At 41.4% G+C, this 17,466-nt stretch overlaps 1 protein-coding gene across 1 annotated transcript in view; it reads right to left on the bottom strand.

Moving 5' to 3' along the window:
• Positions 1–613: 613 nt before the first annotated feature.
• BLMH (bleomycin hydrolase) overlaps positions 614–17,466 on the bottom strand; it is a 43,378-nt gene continuing 26,525 nt past the window's right edge. The window contains exons 11-12 of the mRNA XM_037022783.2: positions 15,629–15,698; positions 614–1,519 (exon numbers count right to left, since the gene is read on the bottom strand). Coding sequence (XP_036878678.2) covers positions 1,368–1,519; positions 15,629–15,698 — 222 coding nt within the window. The 3' untranslated portion in view covers positions 614–1,367. The remainder of the gene's footprint in view (positions 1,520–15,628; positions 15,699–17,466) is intronic.

Below are 17,466 nucleotides of genomic sequence, written 5' to 3'. Positions count from 1 at the left end.
TGATCTTCCTTCTTTGTTGTATTTCAGATCTTCCATATTGCACCACTTTTATTCTGTTTAGGTAACAGTTTTTGACTGAAACGGTGTTTTATTTCACCCTTGTTCTTCAAAGACAGTTTCAATTGAGTACAGAATTCTGGGCTCAGTTAATTTCTCACACTTTGAAGATGTATTTCACTGACTTCTGTCTTACATAGTTGCTGGTGAGAAGTTAGCCATCAATCTAATTGTCTTGAAGATTTTGGGAGGGCCAGGATGATAGGGGGCTCAGGACTTAACAGAAATTTTGATTAGGGTGCTATACTTACTTGTTTTCAGTGAAGGGGGCCCGTCTCAGTCCAGCTCTTCCTATGCCTGGACGCAGCAGAGCCTCACTGTCCACCTTGCAGGGACCCTGGATCTGGGTGAAAGAATGGTTGAGTGGCAGGGGCACACGCTCTCTTATATATGGTGCTTGGAAGTCCTCTGCAGAAGCTAGTGAGGATCGGCACAGGCCCGGAAGGATCGTGAGTCCCACAGAGAAGCTGCAGCAGGGAAGCCCTGAACCATCTTGCTGTTGGTTCCTTTCCTTCGTAGCTAAAGAAACACTTCTTAGATCAAATAAGCTACTTACTCTCGTTTAACAAAGTGTTTATTCAAAAGCGTCTCAGCACCATCTAGTCGTCAGAAAGAATGGGTATCTCCTCTTGCCCACCCGGCTCCCGAGCCCAGAGACGCATGTTAGGCCAGAGTGCCCCCTAGTGCCTGGAACTGGAACGGCTTGGTGTCTCACCTAACTTCCTCTATGCCTCTAGTTAATTCGGACTCAAGGAGAGCTGTGCTCCCCAACAGTTCAGACTAATAGGAAGGAATCATGTCAGACTCGATCAACCTCCCCTTCCTGGGCTATAACAGGCACAGAAAATCCAGTGACTGCCACTTAGGAAGGTCAGTGTACTGCCAGGCAGCATGCAGTTCCGAGCTCCAATCTTAGGGCATCCTCCCCTGACTACTCTAGGACAAGGGCCATCAGAGGTCTGTTTTCCCTCCATGCTCCTCAATTATTAAAGCAGACACTGAACCAAACTTTTTGACAGGAGTTAAGATAAACAATTACATTTGATTAAAATGCTAAGAGATCCTGAGCTGTTGGAGATGAGGAGGGCAGGTAGTGTGACCTGATCTTTCCCGTTCTTTTCTTTAAGAATAGTTTGTTTCAGCATAAAGCACACTTTGCCGAAGAGGTTCCTGGAAGAGAAATCCAAGAGTCTGACTGTGTCCTTCCTACAGGAACACGAGTCACCTGTGTAACTTTGGTTTCAGTCCCTGGATCTGTCCTTTGCAGCGACTTCAGGTCCCGTGGGAGGAGGAAAGAGCTGGAGGCAGCATCACTCAGCCAAAGCCCCCATGGGGTCCCAGGCTGGCAGGACAATGGGCTCCTGCTCCAGCACAGTTAGCACCTCTTCAGGGACATGCTTCTTGTCCACCACCACTTCATAGACATATTCAGAGAACCAGTCATCTGTCATGCACAGGTAACCTGGAAAAAAGACCAGAGCCTCATAAGCCCAGACAGCAAGGGGCAAAGAGCAGAACCACTACCGGCACAACAAAGGAGCCTTTTGCAGAGCTGATATCTGTGCGTGTGTTTTAGCTCTCTCATCTATAACTTCACTCAGTCTTATCAATAATTCTGTGAAGCAGACAGGACATAGGATATGGTAAAATTGGATATATTTTTGTATATTATTGGTAAAAAAAGGATATATTTTTACCAATTGGAAAATGGACTCAGAGTAACTAAGGGATGTGCCCAGGTCACAGAGGTGAGGTTCAGAGCTGGGCCCCCCTGAAGCTGCTACCAGAGCCTGTGATGTTCTGTTGCTGAAGGTGAGTGGATGGCCTAGGTGGGCAGAAATGCTTGTTCCCACAGCCACAGCTGGGGTCAATCTCTACGGTCTGCAAGGCAAGCTTACCCCACCCACCTTCTCACACCACCGGCCATTCTCCTTCCTTCCTCTCTATCATAAATCCCTTCCACAATCAGCTAAGCTGCTGGGGGAATCCAGAATGGGCCATGTCCTCATTCCCAGGTAGCCGCTTGTCTGCAGATGACACTGTGTGAGTCAAATAGCACAGTCCTTGCTTTCCCAGGAGGAAATCTGTGGTGAGGACCATGCAGAACTGGAAGTCTGAGCCAGCAGCTCGACCTCGCTTCCTCTTAAGGCCTTAGGCTTTATGGAGTCTCCAATGGGTCAGACTGGAGAGGCCCTGCTATACCAACACCCCAGGTTGACAGCTCAGCTGAGAGAAGAAGTGTGTCCTCAGGTATCCATCCTAGATGCCTGTCTCTTCCCGTTAGGAGGACTAACTTGTAGCTCAGGCTCCACTAGGATGCACAAATTCCTGTTCAACTTAAGCAGTGGGGGAAAAAACGCTCCCCCTGAGCCACCGTTAATACAAAGAACAAAATTAAAGCAAGAGACGACAGTGTATGTATTTAAAGCAAGAATGGGCCGGGGAGAGAGCACAGAGCACAGAAACGTGTAGCTACACAGGACACTGCATGGAGGACTCCTAGCAACTAGCAACCGGTGGTGGCTCACCGTTTCTGGCACCCGCTACATAGTAGACACTTAGCCGTTTTCTCTGAAAGTGTGTGCACATGCACATCTAGGTCTGTGCTGTACCATTTCTCCATAGAGAGGACGAAGAGAAAGGGAGAGGATGGAGGTGTTTCTCTAAGGCGGTCCTCTAGTGCAGCAGTTCTCAAACGTCTTGGTTCCCAAGACAAGGACAAGGCATTTTTAAGATAACTGAGGACTCCAAAAAGTTGTTTATGTTGGTTATACCTACCAGGATCCATCATATTAGAAATTAAAACATAAGTAAAACATACTAATTCACTTAAAAATATGAATTTAAAAACATGATATAAAAAATATACATTTAGGAAAAAATTACTGTACTCTCCAAAACAAAATGAACTTCATTAGGAAAGTGGCACTATTCACAATTTACTGTCTGGCTTCACCAGATAGCTGAATTCTTCTATCAGCTTCTGAGTCCAACCTGTTGTTCTGGTGGAAGTAGATGAAGAAAATCCGGCCTCATGCAGACATACTGCTGGAGAAGGGAAGACTTTGCAGACCCCCTGTAAGGGTCCTGAGACCTGCAGGTGCCCTCAGGCCACACTTTGAGAACTGCTGCTTTAAAGCAAGACTGATTTAGTAATCAAGCTTAATTTTGAAAGCTAAGTGGTGTGATGGTGGACACTATTTGCTTGCTCCAGCGAGTAATCTATGCCCAGTTCTGCTCTCGTTGACAGAAGGCAGTGGCTGCCCATCCTGATGTGGCCCAGCACACTTACCTCACCAGAAAATGTCCTGGAAAAGTGCACAAGGGCTTCGACCCAGTCATTTTAAGGGAATGTGTCCGCGTCTCCTGATGCCGGCCTGTTTCTCTCAACAGGAGACAGAAGGCAGAGGAGCACAAGGCTGCAGCTCGTGCCATTTCTGGTCTCTGTTTTGAGTACCTCCCCCCGGAGTCCCTGGCTTTGCTTGTGCCAGTCAGGACCTGACCCTTACCTTCCCTGCACTACCGCCACTAAGTTCTAGCAACCGAAGCTTGGTCAGTGGGAAGGCCAACCAGGACCATGTCCTGCTGCATTCTGAGGAGCTCAGCATATGACTCCCCCAAAAGGAGTTTTCAGCGGACAGAAGAGCAGAGCAACTACTAAACACTCGACCTTTGAGACATTAGTTGCCCTTCCCTCACCCCAACGCAGGCTGCATTGGTCCTCCAAGCAGCGCTGGACAGTGAGGCAGGTGAAGGATAGAGGTGGATTCATGTAATAAAGTTCTGTGTCCTTATGACAATATTATCATCACACAATCAAATGAGTCTTAAAAGAATGCACAGAGAAAATGGACAGTAAGTACATCTACACTATCTTGTTCCAAAAGGAGCAGATCAGATTAAGTCCTTACAAATTAAAACTCCTATCAATTGCATCCACCCTCTCAGGGTCCCTGCCCAGAAGACCTGTGCTGACTAGCCTCTATCTTCAGGATATGAGTTCTTCGGGGGCCGGCAAAGAACTCACCGTCTAGGTGGCTGCCAAGTAATTGCACCCTGAGTAGATAATGAACTTGGGGCTGCTGTTACTGTTGATTCTGCACGTCTTGGAGAAGTCTGAGAAGATTAGGATCAGTATGTCTGTAGCCCACAGGAGTGCTGTTTAAGGCGGCAGCCAAGTGCCCCCCCAGGCTGGTGTAAAGTGGCCATGTTTAGCTGAGGGAAGCTGCAGCTTCTAGCCCTTAAGCACTGTGGCCATTAGGAACAGGCGTTCCCCAAGGAGAAAGGAAAAGTAAAGAAAAATCTGCTCCAGGAATCCCAAGGTTCCACTTAGAAAAACAAACAGTTTGGCGGATAAAGTCAGCTTTAGGAACTAAGGTGTAATTAAGTTTTGTTTAATCGTCAAAGTCTTGTTTACACACAATGAAAAAGAAAGTGAACGGTCCCAAAGAAACTGGCTTTGCTTCTACATTTGTTAAGAGAAAAGGTAGTGTTGCTCTGTAAAGGGAAAAGCTGCCTGTGGATAGAGTTCTAGACCAGTTAGGCCAGAATCACTCTGAAACGGTAGTTTTGAGGAGGTTAGTTTAAGGGAAAGAAAACCTTTACCTGAGAAAACAGTTTTCTGAAATCCTATCAGAGATCCAAGATTTAAAACCTCTCAGACTCCATTAAGGTGATAAAAATACTACCATTTGTGAATTAGATGTACTTTACATTTTTTGCTGTCTTTGTTCTAGGAAGCATTTCACCTCACTAACAAACTACTATTTGTTAGTTTTTTTTTTAACTATTTTTAAAAACTGTGATAAAACCAAGTCACCTATTCTGCTCTTAAGGGTGCGCCTGGCAGCATGGACCTGAGCGAGTCGGCCGACCGAGGCCCCATTACTGCCATCCTCCCTGACGTGGTGACTCAAGGTTGAAGAAGGGCCCAGAGGGAAGGCAAAAAGCTCACAGGCGCTTGTCTCATGTTTCAAACTTCCTAACAGTGAGAAACCATTTAACAGGACATTGACCAGTCATTTAAAATGAAGTTTTTAAGACTATGTAGCAACATGCAAATATGTTTAAGTAACAAAAGTAAAGTCTGTAAAAATGGTGTATCTTATTCAATTACAACTATGTCACAAATCCAGATTGGGATTTGTGGGGTGGGGAGGGAAACATGAAAAAAAGAAACAAAATGATAGTGCAGGTGATTTTCCCCTCAAAATTTCTTAAGTTTGACATTTGGTTTTTTTTGTTTTTTTTTTTTTGACATTTGGTTTTTGACTCCTTCAAGACTACCCCAAAATTAGTGCTCATTATTAAAAATTTTGGAAACATGGGAGGAGGAGGAAGGTGAGGTGGAGAAAGAAGAGGTAAATGAGGAGAGAGGACAAATAGAAATTTAAAAACTGCCTATAATCCTACTACCTGGGGATAAGCCTTGCTCAGATTTTACATACATCCTTTGATAATGTTTCTACATGTAGACGTTTAATAAAAATGAGACATCATACATGCTTTTTTATTACAAAGTACCAAACATGCTGTCCATGATTAAAAAAATACATCTCTTTCCATATTGATTAAAAAATACATATACGTACATCAACGTTTTTAAGTACTGAATTTGCCTGAGTAAGTGAAGTGTAATTTAATCAGTCCCCCACTGCAGGACTCTATTGTTTTTTCGTACTTAGAAACAACAATGCCATAAACGTTTTTATAACTAAGCCTTTGTACACATTTTCAATTATTTCATTTCCTTGTATTCTCATCAATAGTTGAAATATAAAATTACAAACTTTCTTTTTGGGTCCAATTTGAATCTTTTTGTGTGTTTTCAGTTGTTATTTACAGTTTTCTTCTGTAATATGCCTGTCTGGGGATCTCTGCCTCTTTTTACCCATTTGCCTTTTTCACAATGATCAGAAATAGCACACTATGTATTTATACATTATAATAGTTGCATACATTTTTCTTATTATGTAATTTGCCTTCTACTTTAGTTTATGAAGTTTTCTAGTCTACCAAAATTTTTTAGTTTTATGAAGTCAATCTTTTCCTGTGGTTTCTAATTTTGGTGTTAGGGTTACCAACATTTTCTGCTACTATAATGAAAAGATAAGTAAGAGAAAAAGGTAGGCTAAGTGGTAAGAAAACATCAGAAACATAATCTCAATGAAAAACCCATCACTCACTAAGGCTGTGGCACTGTCTAGTCCAACAACTATGAACATACACAACTTAACAGGGAAGTAAGTAGCGATGATCTGCCAACCACTTCTGTTAGGTACTCACTAGTAAAGCATGCCCCGATAACCTTACATTTGTATAGAGTATGTTGCAGGTGTGCAAAATGACACAATCCCTATGGAATGCAATTTGGCAACATCTAGAAAAATTTCAAATGCATTTATCCTCTTTGCTAAGTGACACCATTTCTGGAATTTCATCCTACAGACAGTACTTGCATGCCCACAATATGCATGGAGGCACAATACTAATACTTATTCAGCACTTCCTGTGTGGCAGGCATTGTTTGAAGCATTGTACAGATACTAACTCACTGAAATATCGTTTGTACTAGCAAAAGATGGGCAACACCCCAAGTTCCACTAGTAGAGGAACTGGTTAAATAAACTGTGGAACATCCTGACAATGCAAGATAGTGAAGCTACACTGATGTGGCGATGCACTGACAGGGAAATGCCTCCAAGGCACGCTGGTAAGCGGAGTGAAAGCAGGATGTACCGCAGAGTCTGTCCCCGCTCCCTCTGGTGCACTGAGACACACGGGACACACAACAGAAGCCCACAGAAATGGTGACCTGAAGGGAGGGCAGAGCAGAGCGCGGAAAGAGACAGATGGAAACAAGATACCTCTTTATACACTTTTTTGCATTTTCATTTTTGAACAATGTAATTTTATTAAAAGAACTGCACTTTAGGAAGCAAAAGAAACACACACACACACACAAATCTGCAGGGACCTTTACTTCACAGTGCAATTTCACATCTACTATCCTGGTTTTGATTTTAATCCTCACAACAGTATGAGGCAGGCAGGGTTGGTATATGGGTTGTCTAAAGTCATGCAGCCAGTAAGTAAAGCCTGCGTTCAAACTCAGGTTTTCAAATTCAAAGTCTTTTCCATGGGGCTCGGCTTCCTCCTACAGAGCCCAGCAGCAAGGAGACCTGCCTGCCAGGCAGTCTGGCTTAGGCAACAAATACCAGCACATAACCCACTAGCTCAGCGCTGAACTCTTTGGACCCAGCCCCACCTCCTCCCACATCGCACATCAACAGGCATGTGCCCGGTTTCTGTGGGGTCTGTTTCTGAGCTATTTCATATCTGTAAATCAAAGAGATGCCGTGTGTTCCAAGTGTACGTATTCAGAGGGATGGAGAATAGGGTGGGCTGGATGTTAAAAAATCAGAGGAAGGGAACCAAACCCAGCACTTACGAAAGAGATGTTGGACGGTGATCTGAGAACAGGCTTCTTTTTCCTCCAGAGTAAACACAGAAGTCTGGCTATGTGGTGAGGACACACTCATGTTCCTGAACCTTTTGATGATAAGAGGAGGAATGCTTTTATAGCTGGATATTACCTGTGGCCTCTTTCAGAAACAAGGGCTAGAGGATACTGTTTCCCTGGTGAACGTACCAGGAAAAAGGCAGAATGGAAATATCATATGGCACGAGGGTTGTCTTGGTTTGTGGGCTATATTTTTTTAAACCATCAAACCACAACAAAGTTCAGTCAGAAGCATGCACATCCGGGGGAAGTGCCCTCTGCTCAAGCCCAGTAGAAGCCTGTCCACCTCTGAGCTGAGAAGCGATGGCAACACACCAACCAGCCTGACTTCTCCTTTCCCTGGACCAGCGAGCACAATCCCTGCACACCGGAGAGCATACACCGTTCTGCCAGGTCTCTGACATTGGACAGGAGAGGAAAGCACAAATTTAGGTGTCATGCAAGACTCTATTTTCCCACCAGGACTCAGTGACTTTTCTCTGACCCTAAAACTATCACTACTCCTATTTGTTTCAGGCAAAGCCTACTTTTTGATGATTCCTCAAAAGCTCCATGGATGGCAGGCCTCATTACTCCTCGGATCTGCCTGAAGCATGCTCCACATTCCAAGAGCTACCCATTCTCAGCTACTGTTTCCCTGTCTGGCTTCCCACTTGCTTTCCCAAAAAAAAGTCACAGCCCTAACGTCTTCCCTACAATACCACTCACCCTCGAAGACTCACAAGTCTTCCACTCTTCTATTCACTCACCGTCTACCTTGCAGTTTATCCCCTATATTATTTTGCACTTATTCCTGTGTTTACATATTTGTTCTTACAACAAATTACAAACACCATACAGAGCAAGATTTACAGCCTCCATTGTCCCCACTTCGATCGCCCTGTACTGTGCACCAAGCCTCTGAAGGAATAAGGGCTAAAATGTTGCTGTTGTGGAATAGGGCAGTTAGGCTTCTGCCTCCATCCCTCCTGAAGTTTCCAAAACCTGCCTTGAAGTCCAGTGCCACAGCCTTTTCCCTTGACTCATTCTCTGATTCTTATGACACCATCTAGTCCCTCAGCTTCTCTCTGACCCCCCATCCATTTCAGTGAGCTCAGCTTCAACATCCTATCGCCTCCCCACTGAGGGGGCCTTCCCTGGGCCTTCCTCTTTTCCTGTCATCTGCCTTCTTAGAGAAATCATCTCTTGCTTTTCTCAGTCTACTTATCCTGCGCCCTACAGTCAGACAGCACCCCATGAATGCCACTTCTGTCATATCACTGCTCTCTTTGAATCCCCTCCCTGTGTCCAGGTGGCAAGTATAAATTCCTCTGAGGGTCAGAGACATTATTCCACCATGGTCTGTGCAAGGGTCCCTGCCTCCCATCAATACATGTGAGGTGATGCTATTGCAAATGGGTTTTCTTCAGCATTAAGTTTATTGACCTCCACTGCTTTCTCTCCCGAACCTAAGCGCACATGACTAGTCATGCATCCAATAAACTGGTGATGCAGCACAATGGTTATGCTGGGGCCTGGGTTCGTAGAGATCTGAAGCCAGGACCATGGGCACATTAGAGGGGCCTTCCAGAAGGGAGAAGTTAAGGAGCCTTGTTTCCATTCATGTTCTCTTGCGCGCATTCGTCTACAGAAAACATTAACAGTACCAATGAGATTTAATACTTCTGAGCTTTTCTTATGTGCCTGACACAGTTCGAGGTATTACAATCATTAGCTCCATTTTAGAGATGAGGAAATTGAGGCTTCAATAGGTTAAACACCATGACCAAGTCCCACAGGCAGCAGGTAGGATTGCCAGGACGCATACCCGGCAGCCTGGCTCTAGGGGTCTGTGCTCCATCTCTGTACTTCTCAAACCAATGCAAGCATACCCCTTGGGGACAATCTGGTGAGAATAACAGATCAGGGGATCTTCAGGAGAAAGCAAAATACACCCAGAACTCCCTATTACCTGTGAGGAGACTTCTCCATGAAACTTGGGCCTGGTTGCAAGTTAGGAGGAGCCACTGCCCCGGTCTGCTCACAAACGGTGGCCCTCCGTTAGTCATACACTTTGACAAGGAAGCAGCGGTCAGTCTGACAGCACTTGCTTCCCCTGTTCCAATCACATGTACTAATTTTTAGCTCAAGCCACATAGGTTTTTTGGTTAATAAAGATGGAGGATGAGAGGTCCCTCTGACAGAACTCAGATATTGCATGAGATGGCGGCAGCACTTTTCCCAAATCTGCAGAGACGTGAAAACCCTGTGGTGATATAACAAATTATATCTTGCCCTTTTCCGGCAAATTAGAAGCCTCTGCTTTTAGCTCATATAATTTTCTCTTGTCTCAGCAAGTTCAGCTCAATATAATTTCCATTATTTGTACTAGAAATTCAAAACTGAATCATAAACAGATCTGCGAATTACGAGTTATCTTTTTAGGTTACATATGTTGTTAGGTAGATGGGCTGCCTGTGTCAAGTATTCTGAATCCCAGATTTTCTCTCTGACACTGTGCAATCTGCGTTAAGTCAAAACCTCTCAGTAAGTTTTAGTTTTTTTCACATAAAACGTGGGTATAATCACCCATATTCATATCCAGAGTTACTACTCAACCTTGATATCAAGAAGAAAGATAAATACAAATATATCAGCAAACTTTTAATTCTTACGAACCAAAATGCTATGAACTATATGTCCTAAGTACCTCTGACAGAAATACGGAATATTCATTGAACTCCTTAGAGCCACGTACACAGTATACCTTTCGAAAAATGCTTTCATATATTATTGCACTTGATGGCTACATACAAACTGTAGGACCTCATAAGGTAATAGTAATTATCCAGCTTACTGATAGAGAAATATGAAAAGAGTTACAGGGGCAAAGTAAAAATGTAAAGGAGTTAAATTACCATCCAGGATCCATATCAAGGAAGTAGTAACTCTCTCCTGGCTCTAAAATGTAACATTATATGAAGGATAGGATGAATTTGGGGCCTAACTTTAGACATACTATCTTCAAAATCACATGGCATAGTTTGGCTGGTAAGGCAATTAAAGGCTACACTGTCAGTTTTCAGGAAGCAGCAGAAGTTAAGATATAATCTGAAGCAGCCACATGGGTTTCTTTTCCAGATTGATCTCTAATATGCCAAAGTCTCTTTAACTGAAATCATCAAGAGACTTCCTTTTAGGAGAAAGTCTGGAAATTTTACTAGAATGAAATCAGGAACATAGAGACTCATTTGTAAGAAAAGATGAAGAGTGTGGGTTAAAATTTTGAAATGTTCATGTATCTGAAACGCACAAAAGCAGTTTAAAAAATGAAAAATTAATCTTGGTTCAAAACGAAAACTAGGAGAGACAGAATTTTTATAAGATTTTTCTTTAGTGACCATGCAGAATTAGAAAATGATATCCCCCCCTTGCCATCACTTAAAAGTTGTATTATCTAGCATATTAAGAAACTAAACAAGCATTAAGAATTATGTTTTGATAGTTTTACATTCAGAGCACTGCTGTAACAGACTTTAGAACTGGAATATCACCTCATGACTAAGTGAACCAATCATAAAGAAGTAAAGTTCAGTTCCATAACAGACTGGCTCCTTAGGGAGATCATTCAAGAATTTAATTTATTGACAAAAACACATTGCTATCTGCATGGCAGAATGTTAGTAACTACTGAAGCTGGGTGAGGGGCACACAGGAGGCTCCTTAATACTACTCTGTTTACTTTATATATGCTTGAAATTGTCCATGATTGAGAGTTAAGAATAAAACAAAAACCATGTTATAAAATGCAGCATGAACAAAATAATTCTGGGAAATTTTGGGTAGTTACAAACAGCTTTTCACTTGTCCAACTCACAATATGCTAAATTTGGACACAAACCCTCCCAAGATGTCCCATCCCTCCTGCCTTATGCAGATTCCCAACCATAAATCATGCTTACTCTAAGAGCCCTTTCTCCTGACATCAGATCTTTACGTGACGACTCCAGATCCTTTATACAGTTTTATGTCCCCTCAGCCATTAGTTTCTGGTCACCAAAGATCCTGAATTGATCTGCTATTTCCATGACTGGACCAGATGCTATGAGAACAGAGAAGCTGAAAGGAAGCACAGTTAAGTGGTTAAGAAAATAGGCCCTAGGATCATATTGTCTGAGTTAATTTAATTCTGGCTCTATTTATTAGCTAGATGATCTGCAGGTCACTTCTGGCTTAAAGGTCATGCTCTTTCAGATAAATCTGACTAAGAGTGAGAAGCACTCCAGGTTATTTTCTCTATTTTAAATTCTTAAATATTTACGAACTATTTTACTCTAACAAGCCTATCAACTTTCCAAAATCAAAGACAGTGTAACAAGTCCCAAGGTCTGTTATCTCATTCAACTGTGAAATTCACTTCTGATATGATCCCTAAACAAGGTAGAAAACACACAGTAACATATTTCAAGCAACAGGGGAGAAAAGAAAGCCATGTTGGCTGTATGATGTTAGGTATGCATCCAATTTTCAGTCCAGCTGATGAAGAATACTAGGATTCACCAACATTAAGTAATACAATGGGCCCAGTAAGACCAGAATTAATTTCTCTTTTTATTCTCTTGTGGTCAGAAAGGAACCTTTGTCAATTTTAGGAAATAGGTTCTTTGATTTACTTAGTAGTCTCCAGGCAGGAAGGGCCATGAACCTGACAATGGGGAGGCTGAAGCCAGGAGCGGGCAGAGGGTTAAGGGCATCCTGCCCAAGTATCTCTGCTCTGTTCACCCGGGCTTGTATTATCAACACTGCTTTTTCAGAAGCCATCAATCGTAACAGGCAGAAATCCTAAAGAAAATGGTAACAAACTGTTAACAATGTTATCTACAGAAACAAAATCCCAGCAGGACCATTTAAGGCTGTGAGGGAGCACAAAGGTTATGCCTCAGACATGCCAGCCCGTGCCCACCGGGTAACAGACTGGGGGGCACTGCAGGGGTAAACACACACCACCAGCATGACAACATACTAGGGACTCTCTAAGGTCAGGCCAAGTGTGCCAACTAAATTAGATCATGTTTTCTTTCCTTCCTTCCTGTTAAGTCACAAAGAACATTACCAAGAAATACATGAGAATAATTTATTTTGGCTTTGAATGAACTATTCCCTACCCCCACTCAGTACGATTTCTTATCATTTGGCTCTCTACAGAAATGCTTTGCTCTGTATAATCTCTGAAATTTCAGTTATTCAAGAACAACAAAAAAGTTACTCTAATATTAACTAGATAGCTGCGGATTTCACTAGGAAGGATTAAGGGCAAATCATAGCTCTCTCAACATAATCATGGAATGAGTAACAGCAGAAACAAAACTTTTATTGAGTATGAGTAATGAGGTACAGTTGAATGGGAAAAAAAAGCAACGGCCCAAAATTCTCTTTAAGAGGAGGTATTTAGGTTCAAAGTAATAAAGACAGTAACACACCACAAAACACAGTATATGCCTGACTTTTCCAATGCTCATCCTCTCTTAAATGGACATCACTATGTAGTATAAAGCATGATAGCTGTTTTTCTTTTTCAAGTGCCTGACTTGTTTGACTGAGGGGCATCTACTTCAAAGAGGCCTACCCTTGGAAGATGGCTATCTAGAATAAACACAAAGCCAGCCAAGGGAGGAGACAGAGCCAGGCCACCTCCTCCCACTGCACTCCTTTGTTTTAGAGATCCTGGTTGATTTCTGTAACTGACCATTTGGTCAATTTTTTCTCTTCCCAAGCTTTAAATTCCCACTCTTACATTTTAAATCTACCAATAAAAAGTAAGCCTGAGAAACCCTAGCCCCTATACAAATGCAAAAGGCCAGGCCTGCAGTGCCTGCTCACTCCTTCTCTCCATCCCCCTCTAGCCTCCCCCCTTACCCCCAGGACTTCACTGTGGGGCCTAAGGTGTGTGGTGTAATATCCAGGTCCTGTATGTAATAAAACTTTACTTCTTCAAAGTTTCCTGATGGTTACTGCTGAAAGGTATCTTGTAATTGTAAGAACCACAAGGGCTGGTCCAGTAGAAAACTGATCATTGACAGGCTGAAACAGGCACAAAATACACTACTACTACTATCTACAAACTCAGAGAATGTTAGATAGAAAATACCACAGAAGTAAGCCAACAAATGGATCCAGGTTCATCTAAACAAAGTGTAACTTTAGTCCTTTTCCTAGACACTAACCTTTATGATAAATCCAATTACAAGACCAAATTAGACCAAAAATGAAACACAAGCTACAGAAGTTCACCTGAAGCAGTATCTTATGTTTTGAAATGTTACAAATATCAACTCCTTCCAAGTCAAGACAAGCTATTTATTCCCTTGTATCCATTTCTTAATTACCACCAATACACAAATAAAACTGAACTGTGAGTTATTTATTTTCTACTGGCTTTAAGGTTTATATCCCTTCCTACCTGATCCCAATGTGTATTTTGCCTTAAGATGAAACTTATTTTACAAATCATCAATTTAAAATAGGTTGCACTTTAACTCATAATTGTTAATTTAACAAGCACCCTGTAATCACAGAACAGTAACAGGGACCACAGAATGGGGTGAGCAACTATTTGACAATGAACAGACATAAGGCACTAATAGTGCTTGTATTCATTTACATGTAACAGTGAGCTGCTGCATTTAACAGCAGATCCCAGGGATAGTTAGCCAAAATCCATCAATGACCATTTCTTGGGGAAATGGTAAGAGTTGGAACCACAGATTAAATGGCTTTCATCGTATACCAGCCTATGCTGCTCAACTGCAGCACACTCAGGTCCTGTTGAGTTCAAAACTCAGATTAACAGGCTCTTTTAAGAGAGTAATTTTCAAATATAAATAGCTGAAGCCCTATCTGCTCACTTCCAAACCTCACCCTTCCTCCACCTCTTACCCTTGGAAATCTGAGGCTCTGAGGAACACAGTTGGAAAATCACTGTTCTAAACATAAAGGGAGAAAACAGGCAGAGTTGCTGCGCTATTTTCTTTCTTTTTTCTTTTTAAAGAAAATTTCTGGTTGACTTGTGCTCTGGTGAGCTATATGATGAAGTCTGATCCCAAGTGTATGGGTGTCTCACTGGCCTCCCTACCTATTTCCTCCCAGTCTTCTAATTAGTTTAGTAAGCTGTGGTTAATGTGTTTTCCTAGCCAGAATCCATTGGCTAAAAGTAAGGAATACAGACTCTGGGAAAGCACTGCTACAAAATGCAACCAGCATATAGTATGCATGCATATACACGCTCACATACATATTACTCTATGACAGCTGCCACTTTGGGTTTGAAATGCTAAAAACTGAAACATAGAAGCTCCTTAAAAGGCTTTTATCTATTATGAAAAACAGTCTTTAAAAATATGGTCTCAAAATTTGCAAGAATATACCCTAAGCTATTAATCAAAGGTGATCTCTCGGTGGTAAGTTTATTAGAGCTTTTTATTTTCTTCTTTTTGCTTATCTATATCTTTACTTTTTTACAACTCATATATTATGTATGTTATTTTTGAGCCTAATTACTATAACTTACTTATGACTTCTGCCTCAGTTGATTTGTCAGAGTTTTAAATGGTGACCAAAGCATTCTTTTCCTCTTTAGACTTCGTAACTTCTGTCCAATAAATGCCAAAAGTTTCTTGTTAATCCCATTTTCACACTAGAAGGCTCTGATTTTCTAGAGACTTGGTACAATAGATTAAAATGCACCAAATGCTATACAGCAAGTGTCCTGACAAACCTTCTCACTGGCCAAGTGGTTCTGGTCAAAGAGGTCTAGTAGGGTAGCATGGTTTGAAATGAATGCCAGCACACATTGCTCTCAGAGTCAACTTGGGGGTTCAGGCATGCCATGCTGGTCATGGGGATCTTGTGGGCAAACTAGATACTCAGATTTTTCTCTAGAATAGTCCAGCTATTGGGACCAATCACTGAAAAAATGCTCCACTAAGGCAACTTTCTATCCATTATCTTCTAGGAGGAAGAATAGAGCAGACTCCAATCACCCTGAGTTAGTAATTACCAGATCAAGCTCACCTTTGTGGCAATGGTCTTCACCCCAGGAATTCTCCACTCTCCATTTCACAAATGCACCATCCTGATCATCCTGAAAAAGAGTGGGTAACAGAGTATAGTCTGAAACTAGATCTGAGGTGTCATGTAATTTTAGCATTCAGCCTCTCAGAAGAACCAGCCTTCTCTGTGTGGTTATGACATATAAGATCAGGGCCATGTATTTTCTATAACTAAAGGGATACTCTAATTTGAACCTCTTGGGGTAAAAATGTAATACACCTAACAAAGCAATAAATACTATTTTCTCCTTCATATTCTATTCTACACAGAAAATAAGCATACTAAAATTCTAGTTGGCTAAAAAACCCAAAATATTAAATTTTAAAAGCAGTGAACACCACCTGAGGCCAGAGATTCTCTGGCTTGTTTAGTCAATCAGCATTCTTTGCAAAGGCAACCCACCGATTTGTTCTGGAAATGATTCTAAGACCTGGTCAGGGCTTAAAAGGGAAGACAAATACTTTCTCATCATACTGCCTAATTTTCTGCTTAGAGGAACCGAGTGATGATACTCTCCAAATGTGTGCTTTTACTGATTCAGTTACTCACACACTGAATTTAATAGAGGAGAGATTGAATGGCAAAGCAAAAGTAAAAAGACTATTTTCATGAAACAAAACCCAGGCAGTTCTACTGTTCTCCCTCTTCTATCTTCATTAATAAAATGAGTTCAATTTTAATCTTCTTAAAGGGACTATGATATTCATCATGATAACCTTCATTTATTGTCCCACAAAGAGGGACAAGAGGAAGGCTCCATTTGGGAAAAGACTTTTCTCTTTCATATTTACCCAGAGCATTTACTGCTGTCAAAATGACTTAAATCTTTGTAGCATGAGAAGAGAGTTGGCTCCTGTATTATTTCCTACTGATTTCATCTGTCACTCCCACTGCATTAGTCTCATCCACACTTGACTCTACTCTTGGCAGTTTTTTTGGAATTCAGTAATGTTCAGTCTCAGAAACATCCAACAATCAAACCCACAAGTTTCAAACACCCTTATCTATACTACTCCTTAATCTTATTTCTAGGTACCTTCAAAATCACATCATTAAACTATATATTCTGGGGCTAGCCTATTAAATGTCTGTTTTGGTTTTCTACTCCCCCCATTGCAGTCCATATTTACTTTCTTTTTAAATGTAACTGTTGGAATCTGTATCACCTAAGGTCTTTTATTATAGTAAGTCTGAAAATGTTTCTTCTTTCCCTTGCCAATGAATTCCTGCACAACCTAGATCAAGCGGTTCTCTGTGTCATCTGTAAATACAGATTAATAGCTGAACCTCCCCTACTGGGATTCCAAGAAATAAGTAAAAAAGAAAGAATATCCCAGAATACAACTACTAGCATTTAACTTTATATTATCATTCAAATGCAGTATAAACAAGTTTTCATGGCCAAAACCTGAAACTGGAGAGAAGACAAAAATTTCAATATAAAATACCAGTTTAATACTATAAACTCTGCTTTAACTATTAGCATGTAAGGCAGCTCTATTTCCCTAAAGAAAAAAATGGCATGTTAATAAACCATGCCAATCAAACAATGGAAGCTCCAGAGAAAATGACATGGCATGTAGGATTTTTATTTCTGAAAATAGAAATACTCTATAACAGAGAAAGAAAATGATAAAAAGCTGAACCTCTCTCGGAAATGACATATTTTTGGGTTGTTTTTTTGTTTTTAACAGTCCTCTAAATAGTTTAAAAGTTTAACTTTTAGGAGCTTTAGTTAGAAATTTACTGAATTTTACAATATAGCAGGTCTGAACATAAAAATGAACAATTTAGTATTT

The sequence above is a fragment of the Manis javanica genome, chromosome 4 (genome assembly GCF_040802235.1).
Source record: "Manis javanica isolate MJ-LG chromosome 4, MJ_LKY, whole genome shotgun sequence".
NCBI classification, from domain to species: Eukaryota; Metazoa; Chordata; class Mammalia; order Pholidota; family Manidae; genus Manis; species Manis javanica.
The sequence above is the reverse complement of the archived record's forward strand: the minus strand, read 5'-3'. Positions and strand labels throughout refer to the sequence as shown.